Below are 16,195 nucleotides of genomic sequence, written 5' to 3'. Positions count from 1 at the left end.
GTTGGGTAGAGAGATGAAACTACTAATTATCCAACTAATAACTGTGAGACGCCTTTATGAACAATAACCTACAGATCATATTTCTCTAGCAATGCCCCACTTCTTTTCAGTATTTAGAGAAAACATGGGGTTTATTTTAAATTTCATATAGAATTCCCTCATACTCACACTCACCAACGCAGTAACACAAAATCATCTTTTCAATTATTGGAAAAGTTAACAGAACACCAAAACAAGTTACACAAATAAAAAAATCCTTTATTGGACCGGTTTTGGCAGTACATGGTCAGAGGGCTTATATCTGCACAGGAGTCCCCTCAAGCTGGAGTGCTAGTTAAGATTTTGCATGAGAGGTGCAAGGGGGCAGAGGGGGACAACTCAACTGCCTTCAGTCTAAGACAGGGCTGTTGGAATCTCTTTTTTCCCCAAAGTGTCAATGGACTGCCTCTCAGGGCTTGGGGACGTCAAGACAGCCCCAGAAAGACCCCAGATTGCCAACGAAACAGCCATCCCCAAACACTGACTCAGCTATGGCTTCGCAAAAGCCACTGAAGTTTAAAATCAGAGGGAAAATAATTTAATTCCCACTGAACGACCAGTAATGATAGTCATTTCAGGACTTATGTACTCGCGCTTCTAGGAAAAAGCAAATCTATTTTAAAGTGCTAAAACTCAGTCTTCGACTATTCAGACTCGCGTAAAATCACATAAGCCTGAGATCTGTAGCACCTGGTGCCCGCACCTACAAAAGAACCTGAAGCAGATGAGTCTGTTGTGTAATAGGAGTCCGACTGACTACACTATAAACCTGGAGTGGATCACATTACCATGCGACAGGAGTCTGAGCTGTTTGCCAGTGTTTCTTGTTTTCTCTTCTCGCTCTCTGAACATACAGAGAGGACAGGGAGAGAAAATGGCTCAGCATGATATGAAGAGTCTTCAACAAGGGGGCTCAGAGCAGCACTGCGTTACAGTAATAGTCCTCCCCCTGCCTCTCCCTTCCTCTGCAGCTTTGAGGAGACACTAGTGGTTAAGAATGGAAACTCAAGAATTCCACAATTTGCCAATTAGAAAGCTGAGCCAGTGTGGCCAATACAATATTCGAGAGAATCTCTTGGTAATGCACACACACAATAGGACAAGAGAGACAACTGGGGAGACAGGTATAACTATACAGCAGGACACAGGACAGGGAAAGGGAAACAAATTACAGATATGAATTATTCTCATTGGTTTAATAGAGGCAGTGAAGAAGCATTTAACAACTTGAATCTGTTAATAATTACAGTACAGAGATATGCATAACTTTGTAAAAATCTCTTTTCATTTTTATTGCTTTAAATAAGAGCAGTCCAACAGTGGTCCTGGAGAAACAGGCTGTCTGTAGATTTTCATTCCAGCTCATCTCTTAATGACCTCAGTCTGCTCCTTATTACCTTAATTGGACCAACTAACAAATTTCAGGCTGTTCTTCAGGTGCTTCTGCTTTAAAGACCACTATAAAACCTCCAGACACCCCAGGCCTCCAGGATCACAGTTAGACCACTGCAACTTGAATCAATGAGTCTACTGGATAGGACATGCTATAAAATGATTGCTTTTTCCAATACAAAAGTTTTTGTAAGAAAAATAAACCATCACCGTTCCTCCTAACCCACCTGCTTCAAATAGTTCAGATAATACTAATAAAGAACAACCTTTCAGATAGAACAATCAACAAGACCTGAAGATCTCAGCTAAGTGTTTTACTGGTGTGCTGTAGACATCAGTTAAATGTCGCCATCATTAGCTTACTGAACCAGCCTGCTGTCACTGTTAATACAAGATCACCTACTACCTCCACGGATTTCAGGATTACCTCACTCTTCAGCTGCAGTAACACCCCTTCATCAACAGCTCATCTAGGATAACTCTCATGTTTTAAGTTTTCAATTCTGGCAAATCTGTTGGCACTACACGGGTCATACCGGTGGAGGAAATAGGATGCTTCTGACACTTGGAACTTTTCCAGCAGCATTGTCCCATTCTAGCCTGATTGTATCAGATCTCGGAAGCTAAGCAAGGCTGAGCCTGGCCAAACCTTCAGGGACAACTAAGATGCAGCTATAAGCAGTATTGATGGACCAGTAGGTGGCGCTCTTCCCTAGGGTAGAGAATTTACCCAGATGATGCCCCAGTGTGGTGACCATCCTACAGATGAGGTCCTTTCCACTGGCCTCTTAAAAACTGTCCCTTAATTCAACTGGTGAAGCAATTCTCTACCTGCACTGCTGTACTGCGAGGCCATACTTAATATCTGCTGCACTTCCCTGGTGGAAGAAACTGGGACTCGTCTTCTATGTGTTCCACCTTCTGTCACAGAATGTACGTACAATGCTGGTTTTGGGAGATTACATATACAGTACATGTATGTTTACACACTGAATAACTTTGGAGAAGCAGCCCATATTTGAAGATAAGCATTCTAAGCAGGGTTAGTAACAATTAGAAAACAAAAAGCTTTGCATTTCTCAAGTCCTTCAGTGTGCATAAAAACACATACTGTACGCACGTGCATTCTGTGACGGAAGGTGGAACCCTCCACCAGCCCTTTGTAACCTTGGCAAGTTCACACTTTTGGGGTGTAGTTGTCTGCTAAAACTACAACTCCCACAAGGCCTTACTGACTATTAGCTGGCCAACCGATAGTTTACACTACGTTAAAAATAGTCACTGCACTTTGTCTCAATATCCACGTACATAATCGGAATCGGCACACCCTACAACAGTCCCAGTCTCTGATGGAAGGCCTTCCGAGGACTGAGCACAGAGAAAAGCCTACACCACCAAGAAAACGAAAGCGGCCCACCCCGAGCTGAAACCAGACGACACCCGCAACCGTGTTTGAGCCCTGGCTTGGACCTGAATCCCCCCGGGGTTAAACAGACTGACCGCAGGAGTTCCTGAGTGGCTCAAGCAGTAAGGGCTGAGCTCGGCAGCTCATGCGGTCCAGACGTGTCACTAACCAGGATCCCCCGTGTCGAGGAGCGAGGAGGCCTCCAGTGGCCTGGCAAGCACCTAGCGGCCTGCAGAGAGGTCAGCTAGAGACCTGCGCCCTGCATCGAAGGGCACAGACTCGCCTGCCGGACACTGACAGTCTCTGAACAGCTGCCCAGCGGGTGAGCGTACGGCATAAATAACTGGCAAATTTCAAATTTAAAAAAACCCCCAACATAAAATCAAACTGCGCTGCATCTCCCACTTTTACAGTCAGACAGTCAGACACCAGAGAAGAAGAACAAGTAGCTGCCGCAAACTGATTGATTAGGGGAGCCATCTCTCTCACTGACAACACTGAGAGCCCCACAGCGCCCCCAGCCCAGTCACACTGACAGCTAATGATGCAGCAACAGGTACCAGGAGGCAGGAGAGGGACAGCCCCAAGCATAAGGTTCAGTCAGGCACCTTCACCGGCTGAGCCCCCGAAAATACTTTCCCCAACATGAAGTCATACTGAGAACAGGCACGGAAGAGCAGGGCACAAGCGGCAGTCCTGGTCACAGTCCGGGTGAGAATCAGTGTTTCTGCAGGCCGTGTCCAAGTGTGTATGGAGTGTTAGGGTCGATAGCTGGGGGGCGAGTGTCACTGTTTGGGGTGGTACCCTGGGAACAGGTAGAGGTCTTTACAGAGGGAACTGGTGAACTCAGACATCTCCTTACAGCGGTGGAATGGCGTTCCTGGGGCGAAGCCTTCTCTCTGCTTGATGCGAGCGTTCACCTGCGAGAGGGGGTGAAAGAGGGAGCCCTTAATCCGAGCGCGCAGGCCGGGCCGGGGAGGACACGAACGCCGCACTCGGGGGAGCGGTCCTCCCTACCTCCACCAGCAGGTCGGCCAGGTGCTTGTCTCTGGCCCTCTGCCTGAAGACGCTGTTCAGCTCCTGGATGAACCAGGAGCCCCTCCTGGTGTTCCTCATGGCCGCGGTGCCTGCAGGGTTAACATGGAGACCGTCAGTCCACGCCGAGGGTGACGGCACACACGCTGTCCCTCCCCATCTCTCTCTAACCCCCTCCCTCCGCGTCTCACCTTTCAGGGAGGCGAACCCACAGATCATGTCAGACCTCTGGGGCAGTTTGACCTTCACCACCTCGTTGGCAGCATCTCTCTGCTCGCAGCCCGGGGAGGAGGTGCGCTCCGGCCCGTCGCTCTGGTCGACGCCACTGTCGGTGTCCTCTGGGAGAGAGCGAGAGAGAGAGAGGGGCCCGCGGTGAGACCGCAGGGGATTCCCACCACACCCACCCAGGGATGTGCAGATTGACCGGTTTCACTATCCACCACGATTAAAAACGTCATGGTTTCCGAACCCTCAGAATTTTAGAGGCTACGGTAGAATTTTATTTCAGAAGCCTCGAGTTCCATGTTGTCCTGAACAATTCAGGACACACGCGTGTGTGCGGAGTGCCTGGCTCGGCTCGGCTCAGCCGGCTAGCCCAACAACACCTCAGTTAGCCCACAGAGAGCAGACGTGCTGTGAAGATGACAGAGGGATACGACGCCCCAGCGTTGTGTCCACCAAGAAAGCACCTTAAGTCGGCAGTGTGGGAGCATTTTGAAAATCTAAAAAATGATCAGGGGGAAGTGGAAGACGACGGATATCCAATTCACAAAACGTGCCGAAAAAAAGTGGCTGTCAAAGGTTCAAACACATCTAATCAGCATCAGATATCTATTTTGCATTATTTTGGCTTCTCAAGGCAGCTACAGTGAATTCTGAAATGTGCCTACTTTTCCCCATCATGTTAATGTTTTTAATATAAAGTAGGCTTACGTGTTTTATTTGCAGGACCGAAAGAACGTTATGAACAAAAAAAACTATAAAAAAACAATAAAATGTTTAATTATGCCATGCTTTGTGTCTTTTTTTCCCTCCATAGTGTCTCGTAATAAATAAATTACCTGAAAAATAAAACGTAAAACCGTGACATTACCTGGGACTATAATCGTACCATCAAAGTCTCACACCGTGACATCCCTACACCCAGCACCGCAGCCCGAGGGGCTCCCCGAATAAACGGGGAAAGGAGCCGATAGCCCTGTCGGTCCAGCAGCTGACTGCCCGGACAGGGCACACAAGGGCTTCTGTAGTCAGCCCAGTGCTTAACACCTAGGAATTCTTAGCTAGAGTAATAGCTTAATTCTTGGCTAGTATAGTATGAGAGAATGCCCTGCTAGCGAGAGGTAAAACCAGACGCACAAGAGTACCTACCTCCCCGGCAGGCCTGTATGAAGAACATTTTGGGCTTGTTTTGGAGCTGGGGGCAGTGAGCGTTGTCAAACACCTCCAACACCCAGTCCAGCTGAGGGGGAGAGAGAGAGAGACTGAGTTAGCTGTGCAGAGCAAGAGTGATCATCACTTCTCCATACAGAAGGAGAGAGAGAGCGAGAGCAACAGCCACTTACTCACAGGAGGAAAAGAGACACAGGGAGCGAGATAGATACTGAAGTACTCGTGGAGAGGAAGAGGAAGACAGCGAGACTGATATTTATTCACCGAACAGAGGAAGAGAGATGCAGTGAGAGAGCGACACTTAAGTACTTATGCAGAGGAAGAGAGATGGTGAATCGTCCATCCAGAGAAGGAGAGATGCAGAGAGAATGCTACTGAATTCCTCTTACAGGGAAAGAGAGCCCTTGAGAGACAGGGCTATACTGATAAATGCAGACAGATACGGATATAGAAAGAGCAGCTGATTATGTCACACCAGTACTTGAGTATTTTGCAGGCTGCTTGGAAAAACAGACCAGTTGCAGACTGGAATTCAGACACACAGACAGGGGCTTGCCACTGACTGGGATGCAAACAGACAAGAGGCACTGTGTCAACTGACACGGCCAGCCGATGGCACTCAAGCCGACCCCGACAGACGCACAGACACAGGACACGGTCACCGACAAGGCACTCAGACCGACACAGGAACGGACAGACCACGGGGTGCCGACAGACCTCCACCAGCTGCCCGTCGGTGCCATAGACTGCCCCCTCCACGCCGTGAGAGAGGAGACAGACCACGCTGGAGTCCACCGCCCGCAGCTCTGAGCTCTGAGAGAACTGCTCCAGACTGGCCCTTATCTCCTGAGGGCGAGACGGGGAGAGGGGTGAATACAGGCATACCACGGTGCACCCGCACAGTACAGGGAGAGAGAGTGTGTGACGCACAAGAGGAGCAAGACCAGAGCAGGCAGGGCAGAACTGCGCTTTTCCCCAGACCGTTCCCCTCTGCACGGCAGACAGCACCGAGATGCAACAGGACCCGCTGAACTCGCGTACAATAGCACAGCATCCTCTTGTTTGTAATCTTTTCTGTCCTGACCAGAACGCACTTTTTCCAGGAGCCCAGTGTGACCAGGGGTCCCCCCTCTCAGTACAGACCAGGTCCAGCTGTGCTTAGCTGCTCAGCTCTGATCACCCCAGGCCAGAAGGTGCCAGCGCTGCTGCCGGTCGACTTGCACGTCATTAGCCGTCGGCCTGAGAAAGCAGAAGGGGCAGAGGGGAGAAGAGGGAGTGCTGAACAAGCGCCCAGAGCTCCTCGCTGTACCTGTGCGGTCTGGTTGCGGTGGACGGTCACCCTGAAGTCCAGCTCGGTGAACAGCCGGGACAGCGTCTCCTCGTCCACCTCCCCGCCCGCCCGCGGCTCCAGGTCAGGGGTCACGGGCTGGAAGTCCACATTGCTGATGACCAGCGCCAGCCCTCTGGGACGAGAGGACATCTTGTATGACTGAAAGAGAGGGGAGGGGGAGGCAGCTGAGACAAGCACCGGACAAGGAGAGAGTTCGTGCTGCCAGCTCCTGACATGGAGAAAATCAACACTACACTACAGCTGGGGTGCCTGGATTTCACTTCTAAGAAATTAACACAGAATAAAGAAAAATTAAACTGCTGTTTAACCACTATACAAAGAAAAAAGACCCCACAGAGTCGCACACTGTCCACTGCCCGCACTCCACTGGCAGGACAGTCCTTGCTTGTAAATATCAATGTGCTGGAAGTGTATGATCCCCCCTGCCCCAGCCCAGGACAACAGCACAAGCGCTGCGGGCGTGAGGACTCCAACCCCAGGAGAGGGCGCTGTGGTGGGAAACACAGCGAAGGCGCTCGTGCCAAACCCCCCACAGCACTGCGCTGGGTGGCCAGCGACCTCGCGACTCAAACGCTGTACTTCAGTCTGCAAACGTCCACGGGGATATTGGAGTCAAAGAAAAAAAAACGCTGAAGGGGATTTGCACTTCTGTAATCATTCTGCCACTGAAGCACACCGTGTTAGTGAAAAATGCAGGGCCGTGTTCGGGGGCTCTGGCGGCGTGTCCTCGGGGCCGCGGCCAGGTCCAGGTCATTACCTGCTGGCAGTGCTTTAAGTAGAAGTCCTCAGCGCAGGCCGAGACCCCCATGTTAGCCGGCCCGTCTGCATCCAGACAGTACTCCATCGTCTCTGAAAGCCACACAGCAGCAAGAACGTCACTGCCACGGGAACACCCCTGCTGCTACACTGCGCTGCTTCTCGGCACTTTAGATGCACTGAGCTGCTGCGATTATTATCCACGTGTTAGACTTACACTCTCACACCATGCAGGACAAGCTAGATATGAGCCATAACCCAAAATAGATTGATACTGCCATTAACTTCTGATTTGTCAGGGGCTCTCCTAATTCATGCTAACGGCTGTGATGACAATGTCTTAGTAATGGGCTTAGGTAATGGTCAATTATCACTGGGCAAGTTATAGGAATCTAACTTAGTCTGAACACATTATCAATAGATAAGATGAGCCAGCACCTAACAGTGCTGTTTGAAAATAACTCCAAAAATTGAAATGCAAACTTTAGGAATCTTTATACACACCGTGGACAGTGTGTGCAGTGTAGCAGTGCAGCTCCGTACCTGCATGCAGAGCAGTGTCGTGCGTGCGTGCGTGTATAGAGTACGTACAGCAGACCCTCACCTTGTGTCCTGGCTCTCTTGGCCTTCATGGTGTCCTCCTGTGTTGGCAGGGGCAGAGGGAAGTCCCCACACTTCTGAAACACACAAAGCAAATTCACTGTCACCCCTGCAGTTACCAGAGCAGTAACCCCAACCCTCTGTAAGGACACCGTCAGTACAGTTGTCACTGCAGGGACTCAGCCCCGTCCCTCTGTAAGGACACCGTCAATACAGTCGTCACTGCAGGGACTCAGCCCCGTCCCTCTGTAAGGACACCGTCAGTACAGTCGTCACCCCAGGGACTCAGCCCCCTCCCTGTGTAATGACAGCCAGTCTGTTAGTACAGTCGTCACCCCAGGGACTCAGCCCCCTCCCTGTGAAATGACAGCCAGTCTGTTAGTACAGTTGTCACTGCAGGGACTCAGCCCCGTCCCTCTGTAAGGACACCGTCAGTACAGTCTTCACTGCAGGGACTCAGCCCCCTCCTTGTGAAATGACAGCCAGTCTGTTAGTACAGTTGTCACTGCAGTGACTCAGCCTTTTTTCTAGAACCCTGATTTCGGAAGCTCTCTTGCCCTCACACTCGACCCCCTAGTTCCTTCAGCCTGCCCCCCTGCCTCACTCACAGCGCCCCTCTGCCTCTCGGCGCGGTCTCTCAGCAGGCTCTCCAGGTGCTGCTGCTCTGTCTCTCTCAGCGCGGTGCAGAAGCTCTCGAAGGCTTGTGGGCCGCGCTTCGGCAGCAGGGAGAGCAGAGCCCTGTTCCTCTGGAACGACGTTTTGTCGGCCTGGGAGGGGGGACAGGCAGGCAAGGTAGAGCATTAAAGACACATACAACATAACATTTAGAGGCACATTTTCCTCATATTTCCCACACAGCTTTACAACTGCACTCTAAAAAAGCCTCATCTGGTCACTTGCACACACAAAGGCAGAAAAACGTAAGAAGAGACAAACAAGGACATTTGTTTCAAAGTTCCTCCTGTTTTCAACTACAAATACTGGTCTCAGCCTTACTGTCAGACAGACAGAGAAAGTTTACTGCAAGGGTGTCCACTCTCAGGCAGAATTCATGTGCCAGCATTAACCCAGCAGTATTGGACAACAGGACAATCACAGCATTAGCAATTCAGAGACCATTTATAACACAAACCTGAATGTTTCAATCCTCACAGACACAATCTCCTTTAAATAAGCACGTTACTTGTGTAAGTGGTCAATGACTTACAAATGTTCCTAGTCTTAAACCAACTGGTGCTGTAAGGTGACCTATAAGACTGACTGGACCAGGGCTCCCCTAGTTTACGATACATGTGTGTACGGCACCTGTACACGCAGCTCTGCTGAGACAGGGGCAGGAATCACGCACGTAAAGGTGATCAGACGCACAAAGGCTCCTGGACAGAGAGCACATGCTCTACTCACCATGATGCTCTCCGCCATGCTCTCAGTGAGGATGCTGTCTGACAGCAAGTGCTGAACCAGCTCATCAATGACCAAGTCTTTGCACAAAGCCACCGAACACCGTCGCAGCGCCTCCCGGTGGTACGGCAGCATCCCACACTGACTCTTCATCCTGACACGCAGGGCGAGAGAGAGTGTTAACACACACTGTCACCCAGGGAGAGAAGAATGTTTGAACAGCAGCACAGCACCATCCGACAGATGCGTTTACAATGGAACACCAAAAGCAACAAGGAGGACTGTGACAACAGCTAACATCACAGAGCAATAGCCTGACCAGGATCCAGGTCTGACCGACTGTGCACGCTAGTGCCGTGCTCCTGGTGCCCCACACACCTGCCAGCTTTCATTCCAGCCCACCTTCATGAGATCACTGACGCCTTCCCTTGTCGAAGAAGTTGCTTCCATTGAAGTTGCATTTTTTTTTTTCCTAGTCACAAGTCTGGGATTTTATTTCACAACATGTTGAAGAGCTGGGGACAAACAGTTCTAATTAATCTGATTATTAAGTGAACGAAGGGGTTTGATTGGTGAACTGTGGGGCTCAGCTGGAACAAAAAGCAGTAGGTGTGGGGGGTCACCAGGATGGGATTGGGAATCGGTGCTCCGGTACAAACTGCACCGCTGAAGCCAAAAATAAAAAAAACTGTTCGATAATTACACCCCGCACCTCCACTGCGAGCTTGTCGCCTGCTCGAGTCAGTCCGCGCAGAGGTGCGGATCTTAAAACCTGGAGTGGAGCACAGTGCTGTGGAACAGGAGCCTGATATTTCATACCTGAGATACCGTATGTACTTATTGGTGAAGCAGTCGTCACCAGAACTGCACAACGCGTTTCTCAGTAGTACGCATCAGCCACACTGAAGAGGACTTCACGTGTTCAAATACGCTCACGGTCAAGACAGATAACGAATAAACCAGGGGTCTGCGACGCAGGTCCTGGGCATCCCCTATCCAACAGGCTAGGCTGCGTGACCCTCTCCTGATCGGGGGCTGGGGGTTGAACATGAACAACCTCCGCTCTAGAAGAAAGCAGAAGAGGGACCAAGACGCCCGCGGAGGTTGTAAAGCCGGGCCGAGGTGCTGGTGCTGGTCCAGTCAAGAGCTCAGCCCGGTCCCACGAACCCGAATCGGGAACCCCTGCCCCCCAGACGACCCGTTACTCCCGAATCCAACCCCCCCCCACCACCACCACCTTTAACGGGGTCACGCTGAACCCGTTCCGGGTCAGCAGGAGTGAGGGGCTTAATGGTTGACTGTAACAATCACTGGGCTGGGTCTCGCAGGGTCTCCCTGGCTGAAGAGGTCACGAACGCAGCCCCCAGTTTAACACCGTGCCGTCTGACCCAGCTTCTGGAGGGCCCCAGCCTTCCTGAGCTTTGTTCCCCCCCAGCTTCTCTCCAACAGCAAATAGAATTATTGAAACAAAACAGTTTTTCAATTACTGCCAATAACTGTTTAATTAGCTGCTTAATTGTAGGCACCTGTCTTTAATAAGAAAGGTTAGAGGCCCTTCTGATACTTAATAGCTACTTGAGCCCAGGCTCTCGTCAGGCTGTTTCCTTAAAGAAGCCAGAGTACTAGCGTCCACCACAGGGCTGAGGAGGAGGGGGAGCTTGTTCCACACTCCCGCCACCCTCGGTGCAAACTCCTGATCCGCGCTGCACCGTCCGCACGGCAGACGACCGACGCGAAACGTCCCGGGCCGACACCACCACCACCCCCCCCCCCAGGCGTGGGCTCACTCGGGGGGACAACCGGGTCCGAGGGCTTCACGGACACGGGGCTCCCGGGGGGGTAGGACACGCAGCGGACGCGAGGCCCAGGCCCTGCGAGCCGGAGGAGGCCGAGGGGCGACAGGTGCTTCCTTGCACCTCCTCACTGGGCCCTGGGCTCAGGCGGCGGCGGCGGGTCCAGGTGGATCCGGTCTCACCGACAGCCAGGTGGCCGCTTCCGGGACCCGGCCGCTACACTCTCTCTCTCTCTCTCTCTCTCCACCGCCTCACGGCTGAAACACCTCGGATACACATCAACTCTGTGGGGGTCTTTTTGTCCTTACCTTTCAGAAAATTAAAACGACCAACAAAGAAAAAAAAACCCTGGAGACGATATTTAAAAAAAAAAAACCGTTCACAGACGGAAACATCACTCGCCCAAGCGCCTACAGCTTTGCTCTGCTTTCTTCACGGAAACCAGACGAGAACTCGGGCTGCGGGGGAAAATAAAAATAAAATAATAATAATAATAACAAAACACCCCGGCGTTTCATGCTGTGGCCCGCGAAGTTACTGAAATAATTTCGTTTTTTAAAACAAAAATAAATAAACGTGTAGCTTTAAAAACTAACGAACATCTGCGGAATCCGAGAGCAAAACAAATCCGGCCCCCCCCCTCCGCCGCCTCGCGCGCACACACCAGAGGGGGCGGGACCCAACACGGCGGAGGACCGTCCGTCTCAGCCAATAGAACGGGGAGGAGTCTCTGACGGACATAGGCACGGCCCAATTACAAACGAGTAGTGAGAAGGCAGGGGGAGGGGCGGCCCTTGGACTTTTTGAATTGCCGCGGACCCCTTTCCAAATCAGCCAATGGGAAGCAAGGGAAGGTTTCGAGTGACATGGGCAGGAACCAACCGCCGAGCCAGGAGGAGGGACCAGACGTTGGACTGAGGGCGGTTTGAAAACCCCGCTGACGTAGGCGGGGCGGGGACGAAGAAAAGGCGCGGAGTCCTAAAAGGGGAAAATGGGAGGTTGTTAAAGGGATAGGGACAGACAAACGGCGTAGAATATAATGTTTGTCCGATTAAAAAAACCCTTAAAAAAATAAATGTACACGTTCAACTTCAATTTACAGGTTCATAACCGTTGGGAAACGTATCAAATGTTGTCGCTCCTGCTGTCACGACGTCTCACAAATAGGATAGTGCGTTTCATACAAGTTTCAAAGCATCATGAAGGATCAAACACGATCTTCAGAACATAATATTGTAACACCGTCGCAGTTTGTATTCTCACGGCGCCTCACTCGATACGACCCTTGGGGCGATGCATTTACTCCAGCCTCTGAAACCCACGCGTGCGTGCACCTTCTTCTGGTGCCGTATGTCATGCTCAAGTCCGCTGCGCGCACTCCTATCGTGACATGCTGTCGGAGTCGTGAACGCGCTGTGGATGCCATGACATTCTTTGCTATTCAGTTTTGACCTCAGTGCGACTTCTCTTAGATTGATCAGTAACTATGTCATGCTCAAGTCCGCTGAGTATTTAAAGGCAGGTAAAAGCTCCGCGAAGTTGCCCCCTACAGACAGCACAAACGACGAAACCCACCTCACTCGTTTGTGCCGTGAGGTCGCGACATGGGGGGCGGGGCATTTTTGTCAGGGTATGTCATATCGCGATATATGGACTTGATGTCGAGACGGTGGCTCCATGATCGTGATGCGCCAGTCGCAATAGGTATAGCGATGTGATCGGGATGCGCGCACTCCTATCGTGACATGCTGTCGGAGTCGTGAACGCGCTGTGGATGCCATGACATTCTTTGCTATTCAGTTTTGACCTCAGTGCGACTTCTCTTAGATTGATCAGTAACTATGTCATGCTCAAGTCCGCTGAGTATTTAAAGGCAGGTAAAAGCTCCGCGAAGTTGCCCCCTACAGACAGCACAAACGACGAAACCCACCTCACTCGTTTGTGCCGTTGAAAGTAGCGTTTGTCCTGCTTTCGTTCCCGTGATATAGCGCCTTGGTTTTGTACGTAAAGTGTACGTAAAATCACCGCGATTGTAAGATCTGTGGTTTTTATTTTCTAAGACACGTTTTTCTTTTCTTTCCCTGCCGTGACACGCTGCTGCCAAACGGGTAACCGTCGCGCCACACCTCCGCCAAGACCTCCGCAGCATGTCATGATAGGGACCCCATGTATATCGCATGTATATCGCGGCAGTGTATATCACGACTGGCGCCTTGCTACCATGCAACCCTGACACCGCTGTCGCAACAAAGGTCTCATATCAGGACATGATATACCCAGATAGGATGTGTCGCCGTGATATATGGACTTTGTGTCGCGACATGGGGTCAGCATATCCTGTCAGGATATGCCCTATCGCGATATATGGGCTTCATGTCGCGACATGGGTGTGACCGGTTTTGTCATATCGCGATATAGGGTCTAGCATGTCGTGACATGGGGGCGGGGCATTTTTGCCGGGGTATGTCATATCGCGATATAGGGTCTATCATGTCGCGACATGGGGGCGGGGCATTTTTGTCAGGGTATGTCATATCGCGATATACGGGCTTGATGTCGAGACGGTGGCTCCATGATCGTGATGCGCCAGTCGCAATAGGTATAGCGATGTGATCGGGATGCGCGCACTCCTATCGTGACATGCTGTCGGAGTCGTGAACGCGCTGTGGATGCCATGACATTCTTTGCTATTCAGTTTTGACCTCAGTGCGACTTCTCTTAGATTGATCAGTAACTGGAAACCAATGGACGTGTTACTGTATATCCAGCGTGCTCATACAGCACACACGGTTCACCGGGGCTACAGTATCTGGACCAAGAAGAGCATCCATCACCTGTGTGTCTACATGCTCTCTGAACTTCCGCTGTGGCGCTCTGCCCAATCAGAGTGTCGATTCTCACTCTTCACCCAATCAGAGTGTCGAGTCTCACTCTTCACCCAATCGCGGCCCGAGCTGCTCGGGGGTTTAGCCAATCACGGCTCTGAGAGCTGTTCACGCCAGCAGCGCCAGGTGGACCGGCTTGCTCACGGTCACTGAGAATCTAGTTTTAAAATGCTTCACTTATTTTCAAAATAACTACATTGGCTTATTTTTTAACGTCTTTATTGACACGGTAATCAATAAAGTAACTAAATAAATACATTTTTTTATTCGCAATATAACTGTCTCCGTTGCTTTCTGTAATGAATACATGGTATTTGAACAAGTGTAATCGTATATTTAAGGTAGGGGAAACACCTTCTGCTTTGTACTTCAAAAATGAATAGAAATGTAAAGACTATCATCATTATATTATTATGCTCGTGCTTTCAATTTTGTTTTTTATTGTTAAATTATATCGATCTTGAAACTAATACCTACAAATGTGAATAAAAATGTGAATGTTAATTCGCGTAAAGGCTGCAAAGTCTGGGGTCAACTGATCAAAAGATCACAACTGAAAGATCTGGTGGTCGTGACTGTGCGGTTTTGTACGTCACAGAGTGACGTCAAAGCCAGGAAGAGAAGGCGCTATATTGAAATTTATTGAAACATCCACCCCACCCGACCAGACAGACTCGGAAAACAAATTGCCCCCGTTGTTTTCATCACAATCAGGAGTCCAAGTACCGAGTTTGTTGGTACCTTTAAACTTCCTTGTAGGTAGTCACTTGATTACCCGAAAAACCAAGGCGCTATATCTCGGAAATAAGCAGCACAAACGCTACTTACAGCGACACAAGCCGGCACAAACGATTGCGGTGAGTTTCGTCGTTTGCGCTGTTGGACGGGCGGGTGGGCACCTTCACGGAGCAGGACAAGCAGACGTGTCTGGGTCAGTACATTGCAGACTGCAGAAGACTCGCCCTCACCTGAGGATCCACACCTGTGTCTCCAGAGGGCAGGTGTGCGCTCACGCTGCTCTACACCAAGACTGGCCGGAAACAGAGATACACGGGCTGTGAGCTCATCGCTTCATGTTTGCGCACAAGACCCCTGTAAATACAAACACACGGATCATGACAGTCTATGAAATAATTCAGATATGTGTTCACTTCTGTTATGTGAAAACAAAAAATGTTTCCGGTATTGCCGCGGTCCGCAGGTGTGAGACGGTGGACTTTCCAGTGTTGCTTCTCGGCTGTGTTATTTACTACCCGCGACAACCTCGTACGTAGCGCCCCTTAAAAAACACCCCGGATCTTTTTCACGTTGACGAGTGTGCTTTGTATAAGAAGTGCAACAGTGGTCTTGCTGGTCGTAAAGTTGCAGATTCGAGGCTTTTTGAACACGTGGCTGACGGGTCGAATCTTCACACGTCCCTCGGTGCGCGTGTTTGCTGAAGCAGACGGGGAGAGACTGATCACTTCTTCAGATTTTTTTAAAAACCACACCGCGACGAAGTATTAAGAGCTGCTCGTTCAAGCCTCTTGGTAACAACATGCAATTGTTCGCTTTCTGAGACTACACCCGCAGCTCTTCTGATTAGGGACTGTGATGTTCGTGACAGATTTAATCTTCCTGCTCACACAAACGCACAGAAGACACGGATATGAACTGCAAAATCCACCGCCGCCCCCCACCCGGGCAAACAGAGGAACACAACTGCAGAGCTGTTCCTCTCGCACCGGTAACAGGCGCTTGGACTCGGCAGACGGGTCACTGGAGGTCAAAGTCACCGTGCATGGTGACGTGATCACCGGGAAACCAAGGCGCTATATCTCGGGAAAGAAAGAAGCTGGGAAGTTACTTTCAACGGCACAAACGCAGCACTAACGAATGAGGTGGGTTTTTATCGTTTGTGCTGTCTGTAGGGGGGGCAACTTCACGGAGCTGTTGTGAGTGTGTGTGTGTGTCTGCCCTGTGATGGACTGGCGTCCCACCCAGGGTGTACCCTGCCTTCTGCCCGTTGCTCCCCCGGCACCCTGAACTGGATAAAGCTCTTAAAAAAACGGATGGCATAACATCCACACAGCAACACAGACGACAGTACTAACAACCAAGGCGTGTCTTCCTCTTCTCCACACACAAGGGGCCCCAGCCTGGAGTC

At 50.6% G+C, this 16,195-nt stretch overlaps 1 protein-coding gene across 2 annotated transcripts; it reads right to left on the bottom strand.

Annotated features, from left to right (window-relative positions):
* Positions 1-237: 237 nt before the first annotated feature.
* casp2 (caspase 2, apoptosis-related cysteine peptidase) lies at positions 238-15,038 on the bottom strand. Of its 2 annotated transcripts, none has more exons than XM_088939499.1 (11): positions 15,018-15,038; positions 9,375-9,525; positions 8,579-8,737; positions 7,975-8,047; positions 7,372-7,463; positions 6,573-6,752; positions 5,981-6,109; positions 5,243-5,333; positions 4,063-4,209; positions 3,854-3,963; positions 238-3,756 (listed from the first exon to the last, which is right to left on the bottom strand). In XM_088939499.1, exons 2-11 carry the CDS (start codon positions 9,522-9,524, stop codon positions 3,622-3,624), a joined length of 1,266 nt encoding a protein of 421 aa, XP_088795625.1. In that variant the 5' UTR covers position 9,525; positions 15,018-15,038; the 3' UTR covers positions 238-3,621. The 2 variants fall into 2 exon arrangements, with proteins under 2 accessions (XP_088795625.1, XP_088795624.1); XM_088939498.1 differs by lacking the exon at positions 15,018-15,038 and adding an exon at positions 11,473-11,850.
* Positions 15,039-16,195: the final 1,157 nt, after the last annotated feature.

This window comes from Atractosteus spatula, chromosome 22 (genome assembly GCF_055471065.1).
Source record: "Atractosteus spatula isolate fAtrSpa1 chromosome 22, fAtrSpa1.hap1, whole genome shotgun sequence".
NCBI lineage: Eukaryota > Metazoa > Chordata > Actinopteri > Semionotiformes > Lepisosteidae > Atractosteus > Atractosteus spatula.
This window is presented reverse-complemented; position numbering and strand designations above follow the sequence as displayed.